Below are 21,504 nucleotides of genomic sequence, written 5' to 3' on the forward strand. Positions count from 1 at the left end.
TTTAGCTTGGGTTAAGGGATGGACTGTCTCTTCACAGAGACAGAGGGATGGACAATGTGAACTCTGCTCTCTGCCCTTAGCTGCCCTTTTGGTACTGATTGCAAATTCCCTGAGGTCTTGATTTGGGACAGACCAAAGGAAGTGGAGGGGAGGGTGAGTTGATGCTTCCAGACACTCAGGAGTCTAGCTGCTGAGAAGATGGGGGGTGGGGTAGAAGGAAGAGCTTATTGGTTCCAGTAAGAACAGGGATGTGTTGATAGTCCTTTCTAACACCCCTATCCCCAGTCTCTAGTGTACCCCCAAGAGGAGTAGCCAGTACATCCTCAAGATCTGTGAGGTCAGTGATGTGACCAGGGTGGGAGGATGTCGGCAGGAAGAAAAGATTCCAGGTGAGAAGAAAGGGATCTGGATTTAGGACAGGAGGGGGTGGTGGTGGTGAGGGAACTACTAAATCCTATTAGTAATCCCACATGGGAGACCCTTAGGGGAGGGGAAGTTCAAGGCCAGGCCTTGCTTAGGTGAGGGCCTGAATTCTCCATCTACCCACCCTTGGTGACAAAAAGGATATCTCTAACCAGATATCTAGGTTGGTACAGGGGGAGGGGAACAGTGGAGGGGATAGAGTTCTTTAGCTACTCACCCCAATTTTACCCCCCCTCTTCAGGCTCAGAAAGAAACAATTGATGTTTCTATTTAAAAGCAAGGGGGTGGGGAGAAGTGGAAATGGCATTTCTCTAGACTGTAGGCTCTGAGAGAGAGGGAGAGGACTGAGAGAGAAAAGGGGGGGAGATGCTGTAACCAGGCCAGCCCCCACCCCAAAGCTCCTCCCTGGGTAACTCAAGATGCCCCCAAGGCCCAAAGGAGGCACTCCATTAGCTGTGGTCAGCAGGTGGTACAGGGAAGGGGGGGGTGACTTTCTCCTCCAGCTCACATTGCCAAATGGCTGGCACTATCCCTGCCTCACTCCAAACATATACAAAGTAAAAACCCTCAGGAAACACATAGACACACACACACACACACACACAACCAACCTCTTTATTGCCTCTGAATAGTTGAAGCTGAATAATTGGGGTGGGGGGAGTAGGGAGGAATAAATTCAGTGCCTTTAATTGGTCAGGGGTAGGATGGAAGATAAAATTAAAAAACCCACAACACTCTGCTCTTCCAGACTTCATAGTATTAAGATCTTTTAGCCTGGGTGGGGGGGCAGGTTGAGGGTAAGGGGCTAGTATGGAAGGAGGTCAGGCAAGGTGATAAATGGAGAGGGGGAATCTAATATTCCCAGTGACATTCTTCTCCCACACCAGCTCTCGCTGGAATGAAAGGGAGGGTTGTTGTGTTGGAGTTGGGTTGATGGGTAGGTGGAGGAAGCCTTGACTTCTTGGGCAGGTGATCCTGAGGTCAGTGGTAGGGAAAGTAAAGTTCTCAGATCCCTAGATTAGGAAACGATCTAAGGGAGTATTGGGATTGGGATGGAAAAGGGTGAAGAGCATGTTGACTTGGGGTGGGGGTGGGGGTGGGGGTGGGGGATCTGTTTCAGGGTGAAACCAAGGTCCTAATTCATACTGTCTGCTTATCCTGTACCTGGGGGAAGTAAGGTTCCCTCTGTAGAGCCTCGGAAGGGAGGGGGGGGCAGACTCATAGGGTGGGGGAAGATGGGGAAAAAGAAGAGAGACTGGATAAGGTCTTGGCGGGGAAGGGACATAGAGACAACTAGGCTTAGGTTTCAGAAGCAACATTACTACCACCACCCTGCCCCCATCCTTTCCCTCTCCCCCCTCCCCCCCGTCAGGACTTGGGCTTGTCCTGTTTGACGTGCCAGCCGAAAGGGGGTGGGGGGGGGGTGCTGACCCGGGGAACGGTCCCCGTTGCTCCGGCCACTCCTGTCTTCTAGCCTGGCAGCAGCGTCCAGGGATTCGGTCTGGCTCTGCTAGGAACGCAGAGGGCGGGCGTGCTCCGAGGGGGCGGCGGTGCCAGCCAGGATGGAGGTAAGTCCGAGTGGTTTGCGAGTCTGGGAGCAGGGTGGGGAGAAGGGAAGAAGAGGACAACTAAAGGGTCTGGCCCGGAGGGGAGAAGCCAAAGCGAGGAGTCGTGGCGGGAAGTCACAGAACCAGAGTAAGGAGAAAGAATTGGGTTCCACGGAATGGGGCCCGGGAAGGGCTAGGTACTGGGGTCTTATCGCCTATGGCAAATGTCCTCCTCTAGCGCCCAAGGCAGCGCCTCCTGCTGGCCTAGGTGTACCCCGGCATCCGGAGTTCCCCACCCACTCTGGGCTGCGAGATCCCAAAACGGCTGTAAAGATTAACTGCCCCTCCGAGTTTCCCCCGCCTCACTCCACCTCCGCCCAGTATCACCGGGGATCTCAGGTCTGGAGCAGTTGAGGGGAGACTAAGCTCAGTACACGGTGTGCCTGGTTTGGGAGGAAGGACTGACTGGACGACGACACGGAAACCCTGGGACGGGCAGAGGTAGGAGGAGGGGAGAGAGGCGCCAAATGGGTATCGAAGTGGGAACACACACGTGAGCCCAGCTAGTAACTTGGGTTATCGTCCAAGGATACAGGAGCCTGGGGGTCGGGGGTAGGGATGGGAGAGAGGAGACAACAGGGAATTGGGGAACCAGAATGGGATTTCAGTGGATTTAAGCATTAAGAAAACGGCATGTGAATCACTCATAAGTGACATACAAATTGAATAGTTTATTTTCAGCTCTCAGCTCTGCCATTCTTTGTAGCTATACTGAAGTCTTAACTGTTCCTTTTTGGAAGCAAAGGATTAAGCTAGTTTGCAGAAGTACTAGAAGCAGGTGCCTAAGGGATGAATCTCTAACTACTGGGCTCAGGAGTAGTGGGTGCCTCCGGATGCTTCCTTTACTCCCAGTTCCCTCACCCTTGATCCTCTCCCCTTGATTTCTTTAAGGCTAAGTTATATCCAAAGTAATATAATAGGAGATGCCAGGGCAGCTAGTTTTCAGGAACTGGAGTAGGGGGCAGGGATTGAGGGGGCAGTTCATTTGAACACTGAAGTTGATTAGGATGAGAATGGCATGTTCCCCTTCTTCCACCTCCCCCCTCCCCCCCCAACACACCCCGGGTGTTGTTAGGAGTACCTGCATCCCAATATTGCCTGAGGGAGGAAGGAAAGAAGGGCAAAGGAATTGAGGACCTGAAAAGAAAAGACTGAGAGGGAGATGGGACTAACCGAGACAGCGAGAAAAACACAAAATGAGCAAAATATGAAAACGGGGGGGGGGGGAGGGAGGGAGAGAGAGAGAGAGAGAGAGAGAGAGAGAGAGAGAGAGAGAGAGAGAGAGAGAAGGAAGTAATGGAAAGGGAGGAGAAGGGGAGGGAACCGAAAGGGGAGGAGGCTAGTGGAGCGGGTCCGGACTGATGCTGGGTGAGGCCAGGCAAGCAAGCGAGAGCTTGTGTGCCTGGCGGCTGCCTGCCGTGGTCTTGCTCCCGCCTCTGAGCTGCTGGCCCGGGGGTGCCGCTAACCCTGTCTATGTCTTTTTCTGACTCCAGTGCAACGTTTCTGCTGAACGAGGTAACCACGGCCCTAAGCCAGCGGCTTCCGTGGACCGTCTGGGATAGGCGGGTGGGGGGAGGGATATCGGTACAAGCTGCCTTGGGAGGGGTGGGAGGTGCTCAGTTGGGAAAGGTAGCCGCGATGGGGAGCCAGAAGAGAGCCAGAGCGGAGGGAGATGGAAGAATCAATCACTGGTGTGGGCAGAGGAAAGGAAAGGACCAGAACAGGGGGAAACCTGGGTATTTGGACTGGGGTGGTATCTAGTTCCAGGCTGGCGAGGACAGATTGTAGAGGGGAAAGAGGCAGGAGTCAGAGTTGCCTAGGAAAGGGGGAGAAGCTGTGCCCCTCCCCCCACGGTCTTCGAGGATAACCTGAGTTACTGGGGCGGGGGGGGGGGGGTCCGTCCAATCCTGGAAGCAGCTGAGAAGGATGGCTTCCAGGGAAGCCAGCAGCTTCTTCCTTGATTTCCTAATCAGTGCTCTGGGATATAAATTGCTCTTTTAAGGATTGTTATGCCTTCAACTCACCTGCACACACCTCCCCCAATCCTGGCCATCCTAATCTGAGTTTTGCGCTTCCTTCTCTGGGGCCTGAACACCTGGTAGGTGACATCTCACCAGCTGTGATGGTCGGTGGTCATTTATCACTGAGGAAAGATTAGGGTGTTAAAGTCTGATTTTGTCTCCACTCTTTCAGAGCATTCCTCTTTTTGGGAGGGGGTCCCTGGTTCTCTTATGCCTTCAGCTTTCTCCTCTGAATCCCAGTCTGTGCTCTTCCATGGTGAATAATAGGTGCTGCTGGTGAAAACGAATTCCTGATGTAGAATGGGGAGATTTTAGGTTGGTATGAGGCAGGCATGGGGTCCTGGTGGGAAATTGAAGAGAATGAGAGGGGATAACACTTGGTAAAGATGTTGGCAAATCGGGGCAGATCTTGGACAAGGCATTTAGGTGCCTTAGGCAAGTTTTTCAAATTGAATAACCTCTTCCTTACTTGAAAATTGTCTCTCTCCCCTCCACACCTGATGTGATGCTGTACCCAGATTTTGAGTCTTCTATGTAACATATGTAACTTGAAATCATGAAGATGTACTTCCAAGAAGCTTAATATCTTAGAAAGAGAATTAGTTTTGGAGTGAGACAGCTTTGATTTAAATCCAAGGTCTAGTGCTTCTCACTTTTGTGATTTGGACAAGTCACTTTACCTCCTGAGCCTCAATTTCCTTCCTTGTAAAACAAGAGGATTAGATTAGAAGATTAGAGGATTCCTAGGGTCCCTCCCAACTCTAAATCCTACAGTTCTAGAAAATTGCAGCATTCAATATCTTTAATGTTCCTGGAGTGGCACAGAGTGGACTTGGGAAAGGATGGGACACATCTGTGAGTAAGATAAACCACAGTGAGGATAAGTGTACATATGAAGAACATGGACTTTTTTCCTAAGAAGTGGTTCGAATGGTAAACTATATGTTGAGGGAAGTGTCTGCCACCAGTGCCCTGGATTGGGGAGGGGTACCTTTTCAGAACAAGTGGGGACAGGGCTGCTGTTAATGACACTACAAGTGCGGTCAACCAACTGTCCTTGACAATATTCAGGCTATTGCTCCAGTCCTTGCCTTCTCCCCACACTCACAGACCTAGGCTATACCCTGATGTTTTGTTGCCTCTGAATGTGCTAGTTATTCCCTGGAGAAAAGAGGAGTAATAAAGAGGCAGGGAAGGGGCTCAAGGGAGGAAGGGACAGATCTGGTTCTGATAATCCTATTCTCCAGCTCAGAGAATCTGGTGAAATTTCTCTTTGAATTAATGTATGAATGAATAAAACATGGAGATGTAGATAGAAAAGTAAGATAGTCTCTGCTCTCAAGGAGCTCACATTCTAATGGCAGAGACAACACAGTGGAAGGTTTCAGCTGCAAGTCAAATAGAAAAGCCCCATGGTCCTTAGGGTCTAGTGGCAAAGCAGACGTTAATGTTTCTTCATATCATTTCCACTGATATAATTCTGTCAGTTTGTGATGTTGAGATATTTGATTGTGTTGTGTTTCCTTTCTGCACCTTTAGTAGCTGTGGCTGTAACACATACAGCAGCAGTTGCCAGGCTGCATGTCCACAGGGGCTGCTTCCCAGGATGATACCTGTGGGGCACTGGGCTGGAAGCAGTGCTGTGCTCAAAGCTCTTGGGTTCAAGTTCCTGGTCTGTCTCCTTCAAGGGTTGAGGGGTGATGGTGGTCCAGGTACTGGTGGTGGTTGGTCTGACTTGCCTGGAACATACTATTCCCTCTCTTTCCCTCAGGGCACCTGCCACTTTAACTGCCCTCTCTGTGGCAATTAGTTGACAGTTGTTGGGGATGGCTGGCCCCTTCTCCACAGGGGTTGCCTTCCCAGGTGATGGCTGTGAGGGATTGGATGGAAGCAGGATGGGTAGTCTAGGGGTACTGCCACTTCCAGGGTTCCTATTCCCTCTGCCTGTTGGTGGCAGTTGGTCAGCAGTTGTTGCTGGTGATGATGAGGAAGGTGGACCACCTCTCTGCAATGATTTCTCACCATGTTAATGGCTGTGGGGGCTGGGCTGCAAGCAGGAGGTGTTGTCATTTTTCAATTGTTTCTGACGGCTCTCGGTGAGCTCATTTGGGGTTTTCGTGGCAAAGATCCTGGAATGGTTTGCCATTCCCTTCTCTAGCTCATTTTACAGATGAGGAAACTGAGGCAAGGAGGGTTAGGTGACTTGCCCAGGGTCACATGGCTAGAAAGTGTCTGAGGCCAGATTTGAATTTAAGAAGATGTCTTCCTGGATTCCAAGCCCAGCACTCTATCCACTGCTCCACCTAGCTGTCCCTTTCTGGAGAGCACAGCACCACTATTCTCAAGGTTCTTGTACTCAGCAAGATCTGAGTGAAGACTGTGGTCAAGGTGGTGGTTTTACTTGCCTTGAATATGCTACCTCTTTCCTCTACCTCAGGATGCCCTGCTGCTTCCATCCTCAATTCTTTCTCTATACTATGCTGAAAGAATATTAGAGGTGGGCTCAAAAACATTTTACAGAGCAGGGAAACTGAAGTATGGAAAGGAAAATCAATATTGGGGGGCATCTAGGTGATGTAATGGATAAATCACCAGCCCTGGAGTCAGAAGGATATGAATTTAAATCTGGTCACAGACACTAGCTGTGGGACCTTGGGCAAGTCACTTAACCCTCATTGTCTTAAAAAAAAGTCAATAACAGAGTTGAAGTTAAAACCCAGACATCCTGTATCACAAGCTTTAAAACTCAGAATGCTTAAAATGGACAGGCCTTAGAATCTAGTTCATTTATTCCAATTCCTATTTTTTACAGATGAGGAAAGTGAGGCCCAGAGAGGAGACTAAGTGCCTTGTTCAAGGTCACACTAAACCTTGACTTGGTCTAGAGACAAAGGTGAAACTGGAAGCCAGGTCTCCTGATTCCCATTTTGCTATTCATTTTATCATGCTATGATGTCTCCTGCCAGCCTCTTAGAGACCTCTTGCTTCTTAGACTAGGAGCCCCTATTAGTTTTGAGCTCCTGTCCCCTCATTACAAAAACTAATACTGAGGCATCCATTGGTGCCTCCCACTCCCACACCTTCCCTCATTCCCATTCCCACTATTGAAAGAGGAAGGAACATAGCAGTATAAATACTTTTTAAGACTGAATTGGATTGACAGGCTCATTGGTGCACTCTCCATGGTAAAAATGGAAAATATGAAAATGAACAATTACACTCTCAGTCAAGGAGCTGGAGGTCAGAAGGCCCAGGTTTCTCTTTCTTTCTGGATCAGTTTGCCCCCAGAGGGCAGAATCCCTCAAGACCACAGTTTTGAATTTGTGTCTAGACATAACCAAATGATTTTCCCTTCTTATACTGCCCAGAGAATGGGGAGAGGGAGAGCCAAAATGACAGAGGATCTGGAGGAGATCCTAAATGCTTTGAGGTTGAGGAATGTTTTCAGAAATGTGCCACCCACCTTAATCTCTATAGGAAGGAGGGAATTTGACATCTGCACCAATGACTGGGTAGAGATAAGGAGACTTACCCGATACCCACAGGACATTCCAGTTTACATTCATTCCCAGGTCCCCACCCCAAGCTATGTTCCTGCTTTCTTCCTCAGAGTTTAATAATCCAACTCAACAGTGTTTATTAAACATCTGTTTGGTGCAAGCTATGATTCTAGGTAATAGGTATGTCAAGATAGTTGCAACTAGGATCTCAAGCAGCTTAACGGTTTTTAAAACTCTCAAAATAAGGGGAGATAGGTAGCTAGCTAGTTACATACACATACATACATACACACATATACATACACATACACACCCACATAAATACACACATACACACACTCACAGTAGGATAATCGTGAGACAAGGCAAAGTGTGAAAAGTGCAAAGAAGAGATCGAGGCAGTGTTATGAGAAACTTAAAAAGGAGATCACTTTCAGTTGCTGGCAGATGTAGGAAGTAAATTCTTCTTGGAGAAGGAGGTACCTGAGTTAGGCCTGGAAGGAAAAGTGACTTCAACGCATGGTTTCAGGAACCTTCACGTGGGCAGCCTCCCCGTCTAGCCCTCAGCTCTGTCCGAGGTACTGAGGACTCTTTGGAAACAACCAAAGGGAATAATAGCCCTTTCCCCACATACTTCCCAGCCTACTTTGGGGTGAGTTGAGGGAGGGGAGGAAGTTTATTCTCATCAAGAAAAATGACTCTGTGACATTTACTATATCCCCTCGGAGGGACATTGTCCAACTCACTCGAATAGTCCTTAAGTTGGAGGTGGAAGCATGGCCTTTTGCATCAGCTCCTCATCATTCAGACACCTGCTGATCTTTGGAAGGGGCGAGGAAAGAGCAAAACTGCCCGTAGGCTTTGACATGGAGTCCTTAAGACAGATTTAAAGCCTCCTCATCGGCCTTTTCTGTCTTCCAGTCTTGTCTTTTACCCTTTCCCCCCATCCACTCTACTCCCCCCCCCATACCCCTTCCTCTTGTACTCTCTAGGCCTCTCTACTTTCTAGCTCTTTTCCTTTTCCTCTGCGTCCCTCCCTGCTTTGCTCCTTTTTTATTTCTCTCCTCCTTTGCTTAGCTGCCTCCTTTTCTCTCTCCGTCTTTCCTCCCCTCCCCCTCAGCCCTTTGTTTCCCTGAGGAGTATTTCCTGGGTTTCTGTGTGTCTGTCTCCGCATCTTTCCTCGCCCCGCCCAGTCTCTCCCAAGCCCTCCTCCCCTTCCTTTACCCTCCCACTCCCCCACCTTTCCCTTAGTGGAATAGGTGCTTAGGGATCCACCCTACCTCTTTGCCCCCCCCCCCCCACCGCCTTCTTCCTCTCACCCTAGTCTCCCTCCACCCCACCCCGCCCAAGCCTCCCTACCAGGAGCTGGGGGAGGGGGGACGCTGGTGGGCGGGCGCTATTGTTGTAGGGGCCGGAGCTGGATTCCTCAGCAGCGCTCTGGGTGGGACCAGCCTGGTGTGTGGAGAGGGCTGGGAAGAGGGAGGGGAAGGGGGTGGTCGGGGAGAGAGAGCTGAGATTTGAGCTCCTAGCAGCTGGTCTTTTCCTCTCTCTCCCCTCGTCGCCTGCCCGTCTCCCCGGGCTCCGGTGACATCTCACAGGCCCGGGCGCTGCCCTCGCTCCCTGCCCCGGGTTGTCCCCTCCCTCCCCCCGCCCACCCTCACCCCCGCGGCCCTGATCGCTCCCCAGTCCGGACTCCCCCATGTATGACGACTCCTACGTGCCCGGGTTTGAGGACTCGGAGGCGGTGAGTGCCCACGGCGGTGGAGGTGGGGAAGTTGGGGACATCATCACCCCTTCCCCCTCCACCTCCCATTCTGAGATATGAAAAACATCTCTACAGAGGGAGAGGGGAAGGGACTGTCGGAAAGGAAGGAGGATCATCTTCCCGCTGTTTCTCCGTCGTCGTCGTCCCCCCCCTTCCCCCCCCTCCCCGCAAGAGCCTGTGAACTCTGGGGTTGGGGTTGGGGGTTGGGGTTGGGGGAAGAGACCTTAAGGGAAGATGAGGATAGGAACAGAGTTAAGCTCTTGGAGATCCTGGGAGGGGGGAAAAGAAGCTTGGAGTTGGCAGCAGACCTTGAAGAGGTATTGATAGGAGGAGGGATGTCACTAAAGTAAGGGACATTAGGGGTAGGGTTAACGCGGGATTGTAGAAGGAGGGTGGGAGGACAAGGAGCAACAGAACACCAGGGAAGAGTTAAGGGGCTCTGAACTCCTTGGACAAGCCAGGAACAAATGGTACTGGGCTCTGGATGCATTTTGGAAAGATAGTGCAACTTGGTGGATACCAAACACCTGGGAGACTGAGGGGAGTGGGGTACAGGAGGACTGGGCCCCTTCTAGCCAAAAAGTGGTCAGGAGCCTGCTTCGAGAGGGATCTCCCAAAGGGACTCCAAACTGTAGAAACCTTCCCTTCTCCTGCCCTTACCCCCAGGGTAAAGAAGCCTTTGCTTCTTTCCTGCTTTCAAAACTTCCTCTTCTCCTTCCACACCTCCTGCTCAAACTCCTGATAACAGGCTGAGACCTGAGCACTGCACACATAATTGGTCTACCTGGGCTTGATTTGCCCACCAGACTCCTGATATTGCCCACACAGGGCCATTTTGGGGCCAGATGACTCCTTTGCTTTCTCAGCATAAAAAAAAAAATCTGGGCGATGGGGCTGAGGGAGCCAGAGGATGGAGGAAGCTTTTTGCTCAGGGAAACAGGCGACCGATAAATATTTAATTTTCATCTTTGCTTTTATCTCCTGACTCTTTGGAGACAAATCAGCTCATTAGACAAGGATTCTGGTCATCTGAGGGAGGTGAGGTGGTTGGGGGAAAGGGGGAACATAAGTTGGGGAGGACAGAGCAAAAGGTTGGGTAACAAACAGCTTTTTGGTCCCCTGGATGTTGGCCCCTCCCTTCTCTCCTGATTCCATAGAGAAAATTCCTGAATATCCCAAAAGGTGTTTCTATGATTCCAGGTGGAGATAACCCATATTTAGGATATTAACCAAAGAGATTTTTGAAGGGGGCAAGGTTCAAGCCTTCTTCCATCCATCCCTGCCCCAAACCAAATCCTAAGGTTAAATGTGACCTGAGGGATCCAGGAGGTACATCCTGGTGAGGGAAGTAAAGGCACAAGTAGTTCCCCACAATGGTCCCAGTTGGGGGTTCCCTTTGCTCTAGGTTGCACCACAGGGGGCTAATTGTCTGGCATTCTGATTCATTGTCCAAGGCCTTATGGGTCTCATCTGGACTGTTTGTTGAGGGGGCAGCTGGCACTACCCAGGGTGTCAGCTTGTGCCTGGGATGAGATGTTTGAGGCCAGAGGGACCTGGCAGGTCTTTCTCATCCCCGGTTGAATGAGCAGAGGATTTCTTTGAGAAGCTTTGGCAAGTGGCAGAAAAAAAATGTCACTCAGAAAAGAGGAATGAAAATAAGGAGAGAACTTGGTGGGGATGTTCAAGGGAGAAGCCTTTATCTTGGCCATTCTGGCCCCGTGCCCATTCTCTACCCTACTCTGGTTCCTAGATCTACCACCTCCTCCCCCAACACTCTCCACCTACTTCAATCCTCCCTCTCTCCAGGGTCCTCACTGAAGCAGTAGGAGGCAGATCCGGGCTCTAAATAAATCCACAGGCTCATCTTCCTTCTTTCCTTTCCCTGTGCCAGGCAAGAGCGGTGCTGCAGCCTGCCCACACACTCACCAGGCAAGGGGGGCACCACCAGGGCACCATGCCAACTCCCAGCAGCTCCACAGCACTGTGCCTCTGGCTGACTTGTGTGAGGGGAAAGAAAGAACTTGGGTTTTCAGGGTCTGGCTTGGCAGGACAGCCTTACCCTCTTTAAAGTAATGGCAGGGTGCTAGGTCTATGTGCTGAGAGATCATGAGATTTAGAACTAGATGAAACCTTAGAAAACATCTGCTCCTACACTCTCATTTTTTGGGGGGGGCAGGGCAATGGGGGTTAAGTGACTTGTCCAGGGTCACACAGCTAGTAAGTGTCAAGTGTCTGAGGCTGGATTTGAACTCAGGTCCTCCTGACTCCAGGGCTGGTGCTCTATCCACTGCGCCACCTAGCTGCCCCTCCTACACTCTCATTTTACAGATGAAGGAACTGAGGCCTAGAAAGGCAAAATTATTTGCCCAAAGTCAAATCCGTAGTAAGCAGCAGTCAGGCTTGGAAGCCAGGACTACTGACTACAAATCCAGTACTCTTTTTATTACACCATGTTGCCTTTGGCATGCGACACAGAGGAAAAAGCACTAGCTTTGGAGTTTGAAGACCTGACTTAAAATCTCAGTTCTGCTACTACCTGAGTGACCTCGGACAAGTGTCTTAAACTCTCTGGTCCTTAGTCTCCTCATCTGTAAAATGAGGGAGTTAGACCTGACAGCTTCCGAGGGCCCTTCCAGTTCTAGCTCTACGATCCTGTCTGTTTAGAGACATTTATTTGTCAGTAAGTCAACACAAATTAATTCAATTCTTCATCTCTCACCTTCAGGTGGGGGGAAGGGTTAATCTTGATGCCTCAAACAGGTAGGTAAGTTGAGGCTGGGATTGGATGAATTGTTGATGTGTGTTTTGGAGGAATTTTACATGCTGGAAATTACTTACAAGGATGAAGTTACATATTGGCATCCTCTAATTCTCCTCCAAACCCTAACATGTATATTAAACTCCTTACCTATTATGTCACTCTGCTGGACACTAGGAGTGATATCAATTAAGTACTGGGAGAGGCACACAATATAAATACCACATCATCCCTGCTTACATTCTCAGAAGGCTTATAAGAGGCAAATATTATATGAAATTGAATGATGATAGGTGCTCAGGAGAGGTACAAATGAGGTGCTATGAAAGATAGAGAAGTCACTTCAAACTTGAGGGTAGGTGAAAGAGAATGATGAAGCAGACTCTCAAGTAAGTAGTTAATAATAAAATAAAATGAACAAAATAATAGTATATAAAACAATAAAATAAATAAAATGCTCATGCATTTGTGAGTCAAAGACCCAAATGATTCTTCCTGTTTCTGCCCAGGGTGGGGAGAGAGAGCTTAGATAACAGTGCCTGGGAGTTGGGGTGGTAGAGGAGAAAGGGAGTCTTTGAACAGCTTCTGAATGCCATGAGACTGACTGAGAGACATTCCCATAGCCCAACCCTAGGCAGAATCAGGCCAACCTTCAAATCTCAGAACATATCTAGCAGCCAGGGGTATAATAAATGTTTATTGCATAAATGAGTAAATGGGGGTTCCAGTCAATTTTTTTATTCTCAAGGAAGGTGGAAAAAAAAAAAAAGCAGGTTGCTTTTCTATGTAAAATCAAGGACTTCTTCATCATCCTTTCCCCATGGTTCCAGGGAACCCGTTTTTTGTTTTTTGTTTTCCCTTAAAACTGTAAGGTCTAGAGACTGGACCAATGTGGAACAGAGAGCTACGGGGGGAGGGCAGATTTGTGTCCTACGTGCAGTTTCTTCTCATGCCTCGGTGGTCTCTATCATAAAGCACTGGCTCCCTCTGTCAAAAGTGTTCTTAGATTTAAAGGTAGATAGGAATCCTATCTATAAGCGTATCTATAAGCCTAGGAGTATCCAGGCACCTGGTCTTCCAACAAACTGTCTCTCATCTAAACCCTCCATCCCTTGGACAGAATACTCAAGATTTCCTGTCTTCTAAATACAATGCAGTGAGATGGAGACATGATGTAAGGCAAAGAGCCTTGACTTCCAAAACAGAGGCCTGAGTTCAGATAACAGCTCTGCTATTCACTATCATCGGTGTAACCATAGGCTAGTCACTTCTCTGAGCCTCAGTTTCTTCATCTGTATCTTGGTGGGGGTTGGGGACATGGAATAAGGTCCCTTGCAATTCTAGGTCCTATGGTCCCTGAGGTCCTGTCCAATTTTAAATACTATGAACAAAGTGGTTCAAAACTTTTATACTGAGGGGCTCCCTTCATAGAGCGGGGAGCTAAGATAGAAAGAATCTTTGGGGGCAGCTAGGTGGCACAGTGGATAAAGCACTGGCCCTGGATTCAGGAGTACCTGAGTTTAAATCCAGCCTCAGACACTTGACACTTACTAGCTGTGTGACCCTGGGCAAGTCACTTAACCCCCATTGCCCTGCAAAAAAAAAAGAAAGAGGAAAGGATCTTTGCCTCTTGTTCCAGAGTCCAGTTATCTGCCCTTCTCTATTTCTTTTTTACACCCAAGAGGAAATCTTGTACACTCAACAACTGCCACTCACTGTCCTTGGATCTTTGCCTTTAGAGAAAGGAAACACTGCATCTGAAACTTCATGGAATCCAAGTGATTCAACTGTACCTTCCCCAAATCCAGGTCCTTCTTCTTGCCTGAGTTGCTTGGCACCAGCATAGGCCTCTCTAGAGCCTGGCATCCTCTGGGAATGGGAAGGGAGTGGGTCAAAGAAGGCCAGGTGGGTGGGTGGGGCCTTTCTTTACAGGTGCTCAGGATCTGGTACCAGGGGAGACAGCTTTGTGTTGCTGTCTTAGTCTGGAGCTGCACCCAGCTCTGATGTCCTAGCAAGTGGGGGAGGAGAAGACACCAGGAAGTGACTACCAGAAGCTGGCACTCATTATTTCCCTTTTCAACCTGAGAGGAGGCAGGAACTGAAGAGGGTGGGAGCTCAGTGCCCATGGAGAAGATGGGTATTAGTGGATAAGTAAGGGTCAATGCCAGGCACATCTGATTTTTTTTTTTGGCTATATTTCAGCCAGCTCCCCACGACTGTCATGTATCTTGAAAGGATACAATTCAATCAGCTTTTAGGAGGGAGACAGGATTCCTTGGTTTTATCCCTGCATCTAGGGTTTCCTCTGCCATGGAAGACAGGATGAAGAGGGGAAGAGAGGGGAAAAAAGGAAGCATAACAAGTGTTATATAAAGACATTTTTTTTAAGTGAGGCAATTGGGGTTAAGTGACTTGCCCAGGGTCACACAGCTAGTAAGTGTCAAGTGTCTGAGGCCGGATTTGAACTCAGATCCTCCTGACTCCAGGGTTGGTGCTCTATCCACTGCATCACCTAGCTGCCCCTATAAAGACATTTCTAATAGGGTAGCTTAGCAATTCAGGTCCAAGTGTGGTGGGGGATGGACAGACTGGATCCTGACAAACACACTGATGTCCCATCCATAGGGTCACTTGGTAGTGGGAGGACAATAGAATTCTGGCAGTCCCCATGAATTTCAGGGGACTCTCCTGACTTCTGCGGTCTCCATCCACCTTTATTTGGGATGTACTCTTGCTGGTAGTGCTCAGCCCTGGGATCACTGCCTTTCTCTCCACGCAGGGTTCAGCAGATTCCTATACTAGCCGACCGTCTCTGGACTCAGACGTCTCCCTGGAGGAGGACAGGGAGAGTGCTCGTCGAGAGGTGGAGAGCCAGGCTCAGCAGCAGCTGGAGAGAGCCAAGGTATCCAGTGTGTCCACCTGTCCCATCGCTTTCCCATCCATCTGACGTTTACTCCTTGTCCCTCTTCTCATCCGTGTTCTTTCCTCATCCCGTTCCTAGCACAAACCAGTGGCTTTTGCTGTGAGGACCAATGTCAGTTACTGTGGGGTGCTGGATGAGGAGTGCCCGGTTCAGGGCTCAGGAGTCAACTTTGAAGCCAGAGACTTCCTGCATATCAAAGAGGTGAACTTTGGCCTATTCCCAATCTTGAGGCTCCTTGATTTCCAACGTCTCCCTCTAAGATTCCAGCCTCTACACAGTTTCAAATGAGCATCCAAAGACTAGGTCCCCAAACTCACCAACTCTTACTGTTCTCCTTGCCCCCTCCCCTTAATTTCTCTTCTCTCCTCTCCCTCTTCCTAGGGGTCTCATGGAGACTTCTGGAGAGCACCCCTCAGTTCCTTCCCCATCTTTGGGGGGTGAGTCAGTGCTGAGGTGGAAGAACCCCAGCTCCCTGTTGGGATGAGAAGGGATCAAGGTTCTGGGCAAACCTCCAGACTCTCATTTTCCTCTGGAGGCTGTTGGTGGTTCAGGGGAGGAAGCTAGGGATATGAGGTCAGGAAGAAAAGAGTTCAAATTCTGTTTTGGATACTTTCTAGCTATGTGACCCATGGCAAGTCACTTAACATTTCTGAGCCTTAGTTTCTTCGTATGTAAAATGGGCAATAAGAACACCTTATAGGATGGTTGTTAAGATTAAATAAGATGGGGGCGGCTAGGTGGCGCAGTGGATAGAGCACTGGCCCTGGAGTCAGGAGGACCTGAGTTCAAATCCGGCCTCAGACACTTGACACTTACTAGCTGTGTGACCCTGGGCAAGTCACTTAACCCCCATTGCTGCGCAAAAAACAAACAAAAAAAGATTAAATGAGATATAATTTATAAATGCTGGCTATTATTATTATTATTACATTCCCTTCTTGCCTTCCACCTAGGCCAAATCACTGACCTACTCTATGGCTCCAAACTTAGGATCTAAAACTGTGGAAAAGAAATGAGGAAGGAATTGCCCCTTCTCCTGCACCCTTTCCCTAATTCCCGAACTGCCTTCCCTATCTGCTTCCAGAAATACAGCAATGACTGGTGGATTGGGAGACTAGTGAAGGAGGGGGGGGATATTGCCTTCATCCCCAGCCCTCAGCGTCTGGAAACCATCCGCCTCAAGCAGGAACAGAAGGCTAGGTATGAGACAGGCAATAAATAATATGGGGAGGGCTAAGTGTACTGCAAGGCAGGAGCCATTCATTTTTTCCATTTCTCTTCTCTGTCTTCAACCCTCCTACCCGACTCCTCTAATCCTGGTCTAACTTAAGGAGATCTGGGAACCCCTCTGGTGACATTGGCAACCGCCGTTCACCTCCCCCATCTCTAGGTAACCTCCCCCCTTCCCATCTCAGGTGGATGAAGGGCCCAATAGAGGGAGGGAGAGAGCTTCTTATAATGACTGATTGGGAAGAGGGTGGGGGGAGGGAAACGGCATAGTATTGGGGGAAGCTGGCGCCTCTCCCACAAGGTGGGGCCACCCACACTCCATGGACTAGTGTGGGTGTGGGTGTGGGGAAGATAGGGGCCACCATGTCTCTCCCAGGGCTCCCTCCCCCATCACCAACCTCAGTCTCTTATTTCCTTTTCCAAAAAGCCAAACAGAAGCAAAAGCAGGTGAGTGCAAGGATGGGGTTGTGGGCTAGGGGGGCTAAGAACTTATGGGGAACTGTTAGAATTTTCCCTCACCAGTCTCCCCAGGATCCCTCTTCTCCTCCAAGACAGAACAGAGGAAGTGGGAGTTGAGTCAGCTGCCCAATCCAGGACACATTTTGCGGGGAGGGTGATCTAGGAGCTCCCAAGAGGAGGGGAGGATAGTGAGGAGATAGCTGAGAACTTAGGGTAAAGCTTGAAGAGAAAACTCTTCCTCACTTTCCACATGGTAGGCAAGTCCTCCTTACCTTGGCCTGTCTCTCTCTCCCTGCCTTGCCATCTCATACATTTTCTACAATACTAGGACCTCTAATCTTAGGGAATGAAGCAGAGTGAGGAAGGAAATTGAGAATGAGAAGTCTGGAAGGATTCAGGCACCCTGACTTTCTGCTTGCCCTCCAGTACCTCCTTGCTGCTACCCTCAACCCTATCTATCCTACCCATGCCCAGTGAATACCTAGTGCATTAGGGAGATGTGTCCATTAGTGAATAATGGGACCCCATGTGGCTGTGATGTTTTCTGCCCTCTTCAGGCAGAACATGTTCCCCCATATGATGTGGTACCTTCCATGCGACCTGTGGTACTTGTGGGGCCTTCCTTGAAAGGCTATGAGGTAAGTAGGGCAGTGGTCTTCCAGTCTAACTCCCCATCTTGACTGTGTGCCCCAAGCCCCTTGGAGGTATCCACTGGCCAGGGCATGGATCCCATGGCAAGCTTTCAGAGAATGCCAAAGGCAACAAGATCTGATTCTCCTACTCAATGGAATGATGGCTATGTGTAGAACTGAGATCATGTTATAGAGGATGGAGCATGCTATCTACTTCCACTGGGCTTTTATATCTAATCAATCTATTTCCATACCTTAACTCTATCCCCATCAGGTCACAGACATGATGCAGAAGGCACTCTTTGACTTTCTCAAGCATCGATTTGATGGCAGGTGAGTCTCCCCTGCAGTTGTATAAGAGAGGGATCAGATACTCCCTAATCCACTGTGCCTGCAGTACAGTCAATTTTGAGGGGTAACTGGGTGGCTAGACTTGGAGAGACATTAGAAATCAAGCTCTATTGGCTTTAGAGTCCAGTGGTGAACCTCCACTCCATTCCCCTACTCTCCAGGATCTCTATTACTCGGGTTACAGCTGACCTCTCTCTGGCGAAGAGATCGGTGCTCAACAACCCAGGCAAGAGAACTATAATCGAACGTTCCACAGCCCGATCCAGCATTGGTGAGAACCCTTCCTAGCTCGCACAAAGTCCCTTCTAGTCCCCAGATGCCTTATTGCCTCTACCCCCTCCATTTACTCCCAACCTCATCACATCCCATGCTACAGGGCCACCCCATTACCCATTCCCACCAGGGTACCTTAACTCTGAGTCCTCAGGAAAGCTGAAACAGAATGATGCCTTTGGGAAACATTTCAATTCAACAAATATTTAAGCTTCACCATGTATATGGAACCGGGCTTGTTACTAGAGATTCCCATCTAAAGTTAGACAGCCTCTGCCCTTAAGGAATTTATAATCTACTACAACATTCATGGCCACAAGGCAGTGTGGGGGGAAGGTAGACTCTTGGACACCTCCCAAAGTCCTGGAGTTTCCCCCTCTGGGGTGGGGGGACCTGCTGACCACTCCCCCCACAGCTGAGGTGCAGAGTGAGATCGAGCGCATCTTCGAGTTGGCCAAGTCTCTGCAGCTGGTAGTGCTGGATGCCGACACCATCAACCACCCTGCCCAGCTGGCTAAGACCTCTCTGGCCCCCATCATCGTATATGTCAAAGTGTCCTCACCCAAGGTCAGCAGGGAGGTGCAAGGGGGATGGGGATGGTGCCAATCTGGGTCCCCCAAACCCACCAGGGATAGTCCTGCTTAGCTCGGTGTCACTGCCTAAGTCTGAGGCAAGCATGATTGTGGTCTCTTTCTGCCCACTGGCAGCTGGGCTTATTTTCCTATATTACCTTTCATAGTCACCATACCCAGCTCCACTCATGTCCCTGAAGACAGCATACCCAGAACCTCCCCCATTCCCTTGGGTGACATCATGCCCAATTTTACTCATGACCCCTCCCAAGAGACATCTCGTCTACGTTTATTTGTCCCCTAGGTGCTTCATCGTCTGATCCGCTCCCGGGGAAAGTCACAGATGAAACATGTGAATGTTCAGATGATGGCATATGACAAGCTGGTACAGTGCCCACCAGTGAGTGCATTAACTCTGCTTCCACTTTACTTTTTAAGGTCGGTTTGGGGTGGGTTGTGGCAAGTATGGAAGCCGCTTAGATCTTCGTGTGACCTTAGGCATGGTGTTTCACCTCTCTGGGCCAGTTTCTTCATCTGTAAGATGATGGAGTTGAATTAGATGGCCTCTGAGATTCCTTCCAACTCTAGATCAGTGATCTCTCATGTCTGTTCACTTCTTCTCCCCTACCCCCATCCCCAAGGAATCGTTTGATGTGATCCTGGATGAAAACCAGCTGGAAGATGCCTGTGAGCACCTGGCTGAGTACTTAGAAGTGTACTGGAGAGCTACTCACTACCCAGCCCCAGGGCCTGGCCTGCTGAGCCCACCCAGTGCCATCCCTGACCTTCAGGTAACTAGTCCTCCCTCAGACCAGGCACCCTAGTTACCATTCCCTTTGTAAACTATTGTGAAAGCAGGCACGTTAGGCCTTTGCACAGTAAGGGATAGTGAGTTGGTTTGGCAGATAGTTTCTATCAGTGGGAAGAACTGAAACAAGAAAGCACGGAGGACTTTCTGATGGGTAGGGGAGGCAAACTGCAACTTAGGTGGTTGGAGACCCATTTTCTGGGAGAAGAAAACAACATTCACCTCCTTTCAGACTTGGATGCAGTGCCATGGAAGTGGTGGGGAAAAGTCCCCCATTTCTGAGGAAGCAAATCACCTTCTCTAAGTGTGGTCAGGAAAAGTCATTCTAGTTCCCTTTCCTCCCCACTTCCTGTCTAGAATGTAGCTGGGGAAAGGATGAGAGGGAAGTCAGTTTTGATTTTGCCTTAATGTCATGCCCAGAACCAGCAGCTGCTGGGGGAGCGAGGAGGAGAGTGCTCCCCGCTGGAGCGGGACAGCCTGATGCCTTCAGATGAAGCCAGTGAGAGCTCACACCAAGCTTGGACTGGATCTTCCCAGCGCAGTTCTCACCACCTAGAGGATGAGTACACTGATGTCTATCAAGATCTGTACCAGCCACATCGTCAGCACACATCAGGGCTACCCAGTGCCAATGGACAGGACCCTCAAGACAGGCTCCTGGCCCGGAATTCGGAGCATAATTACAACGAAAGGAACTGGCAGCGCAACCGGCCTTGGCCTAAGGACAGCTACTGAACTCCACCCTCACGCCCTGCCCTGGTCCGTCCAAGGGAGTGTAGGGAGAAGTGGGAATAGCAGGGCACGAGCTTACTGGCAGGTTGGAGTTAAGCTAGCATTAGGCTGGCACTAGGCTTAGCCCCCTAGGTCCCCTTGCCCAGCTCTGGACCCCTCTATTCCAAGAGCTATCGGTGGCCCTTCTACCTTCTGGGCTAAGGACCCCCATGCTCTCCACTTTCCAAATACTAGCTGTATACAGTTCTGTACCCCTGGCACCTCCGTCTTCTCTCTTGCACAAGAAGCTGACCTCACTGGGCAGCACCCTCCAGTCCAGGATTCCTGTAGAAATGACCTTCCCGTTTCTTCCAGACTCAGGAAAGGGATGTCCCCCTAAAGGTGACTGGGAGATGAGGAGAGGCTGTGGCAAGGGACAGTGCCAAGGTCCTGGAGAGAGTAAGGGTCCTACTGCTCCATCAGCTAAGGGATCCAGCCTTTGGGGTCTAATAGGACCCCTCTCAGTCCTGAAACCACACATGAGAAACGAGACAATCGCACCACATCCACACCTGAATTTTGTTTCTATTCATCAATTCAGTGGTCAAGGTGTGGGGGCTGGGGTCGGGATGGAGATGACAAGAACAATCGCCAAAACGGTGTTGGGGAGAGAGAGAGAGAGAGGGACCACTTGGAAATCAATCTTCGGATGGAGTAGGAGTTAAGAACAGGAGATAGTCAGGCCCTCACATTTTCTAGGATTGTTCTGACCAAGTGTTTACCCTTCAGAACTGGGGCCTGAGGGGAAGTAGGAGCAATGATGCATTAGTCAAAAGGGGGTTGTTAGGGGGAGTAGCAGCACTGAGAATATTGAACACTTTCTGGGGGCCCCTCATCTGCTCCTGCATCTTCCTTTAATTCCTTTTCTACCCTGTCATGACCAATAGGGGCCATGGACCCCAGACTTCTTCCTGCCTCATATACACAACTATTTAAGTTACAGTTAGGCCAGGGAAGAGAAAAGGAGCAGAGGTGGCAATCTCTTCTGGCTTCTGGACAACCTAACTGCATCCCTCCCATATGGCTGTGTAGCTGAGACCATGCCCAAGATGGCCATGGCCTCCACCCTGCTGTCATCATCAATAAATACCATGTACTGCCCCACCGCACCCCACCCCATCCTTCCCAGGGTCAATGTCTTTTGTATCAAGTTTGGATGTCATACTGGCTGGCTTATATCTGGAGTGGAATGAAGAAATTATCTGGTTTTCCTTGGAAGAATCCATTGAGTTAGTGGGAAAAGGGGAGAGAAATGAAGCTTACATTGCTCACCCAACCGTATATCCAAGAGCTTAGAGAAAGTATTCAGCAGGACATATGAGAAAGGGTTGGGTTTGATCTAGGTCTCATTTCCTGATTCCTTTTCTTCAGGGACTCAGGATCTCCAGACCTTAGACAGCCTGGTCCCTTT

The 21,504-nt window shown here is 49.7% G+C and overlaps 1 protein-coding gene across 5 annotated transcripts; it reads left to right on the top strand.

Moving 5' to 3' along the window:
- The first annotated feature begins 1,841 nt into the window (after nt 1–1,841).
- On the top strand, nt 1,842–21,199 carry CACNB3 (calcium voltage-gated channel auxiliary subunit beta 3). Of its 5 annotated transcripts, none has more exons than XM_043968722.1 (13): nt 1,842–1,991; nt 14,854–14,976; nt 15,076–15,198; nt 16,082–16,197; nt 16,329–16,387; nt 16,655–16,674; nt 17,244–17,324; nt 17,593–17,651; nt 17,831–17,940; nt 18,358–18,509; nt 18,819–18,914; nt 19,156–19,305; nt 19,743–21,199. In XM_043968722.1, the coding sequence occupies exons 1-13, from the start codon at nt 1,986–1,988 to the stop codon at nt 20,055–20,057; spliced, it is 1,410 nt and encodes a 469-aa protein (XP_043824657.1). In that variant the 5' UTR covers nt 1,842–1,985; the 3' UTR covers nt 20,058–21,199. The 5 variants fall into 5 exon arrangements, with proteins under 5 accessions (XP_043824657.1, XP_043824656.1, XP_043824655.1 ...); XM_043968721.1 differs by lacking the exon at nt 1,842–1,991 and adding an exon at nt 3,361–3,545; XM_043968720.1 differs by lacking the exon at nt 1,842–1,991 and adding an exon at nt 8,860–9,295 and having other exon boundaries at nt 16,332–16,387.
- The last annotated feature ends 305 nt before the right edge of the window (nt 21,200–21,504 follow it).

Source organism: Dromiciops gliroides, chromosome 5, assembly GCF_019393635.1.
Source record: "Dromiciops gliroides isolate mDroGli1 chromosome 5, mDroGli1.pri, whole genome shotgun sequence".
NCBI lineage: Eukaryota > Metazoa > Chordata > Mammalia > Microbiotheria > Microbiotheriidae > Dromiciops > Dromiciops gliroides.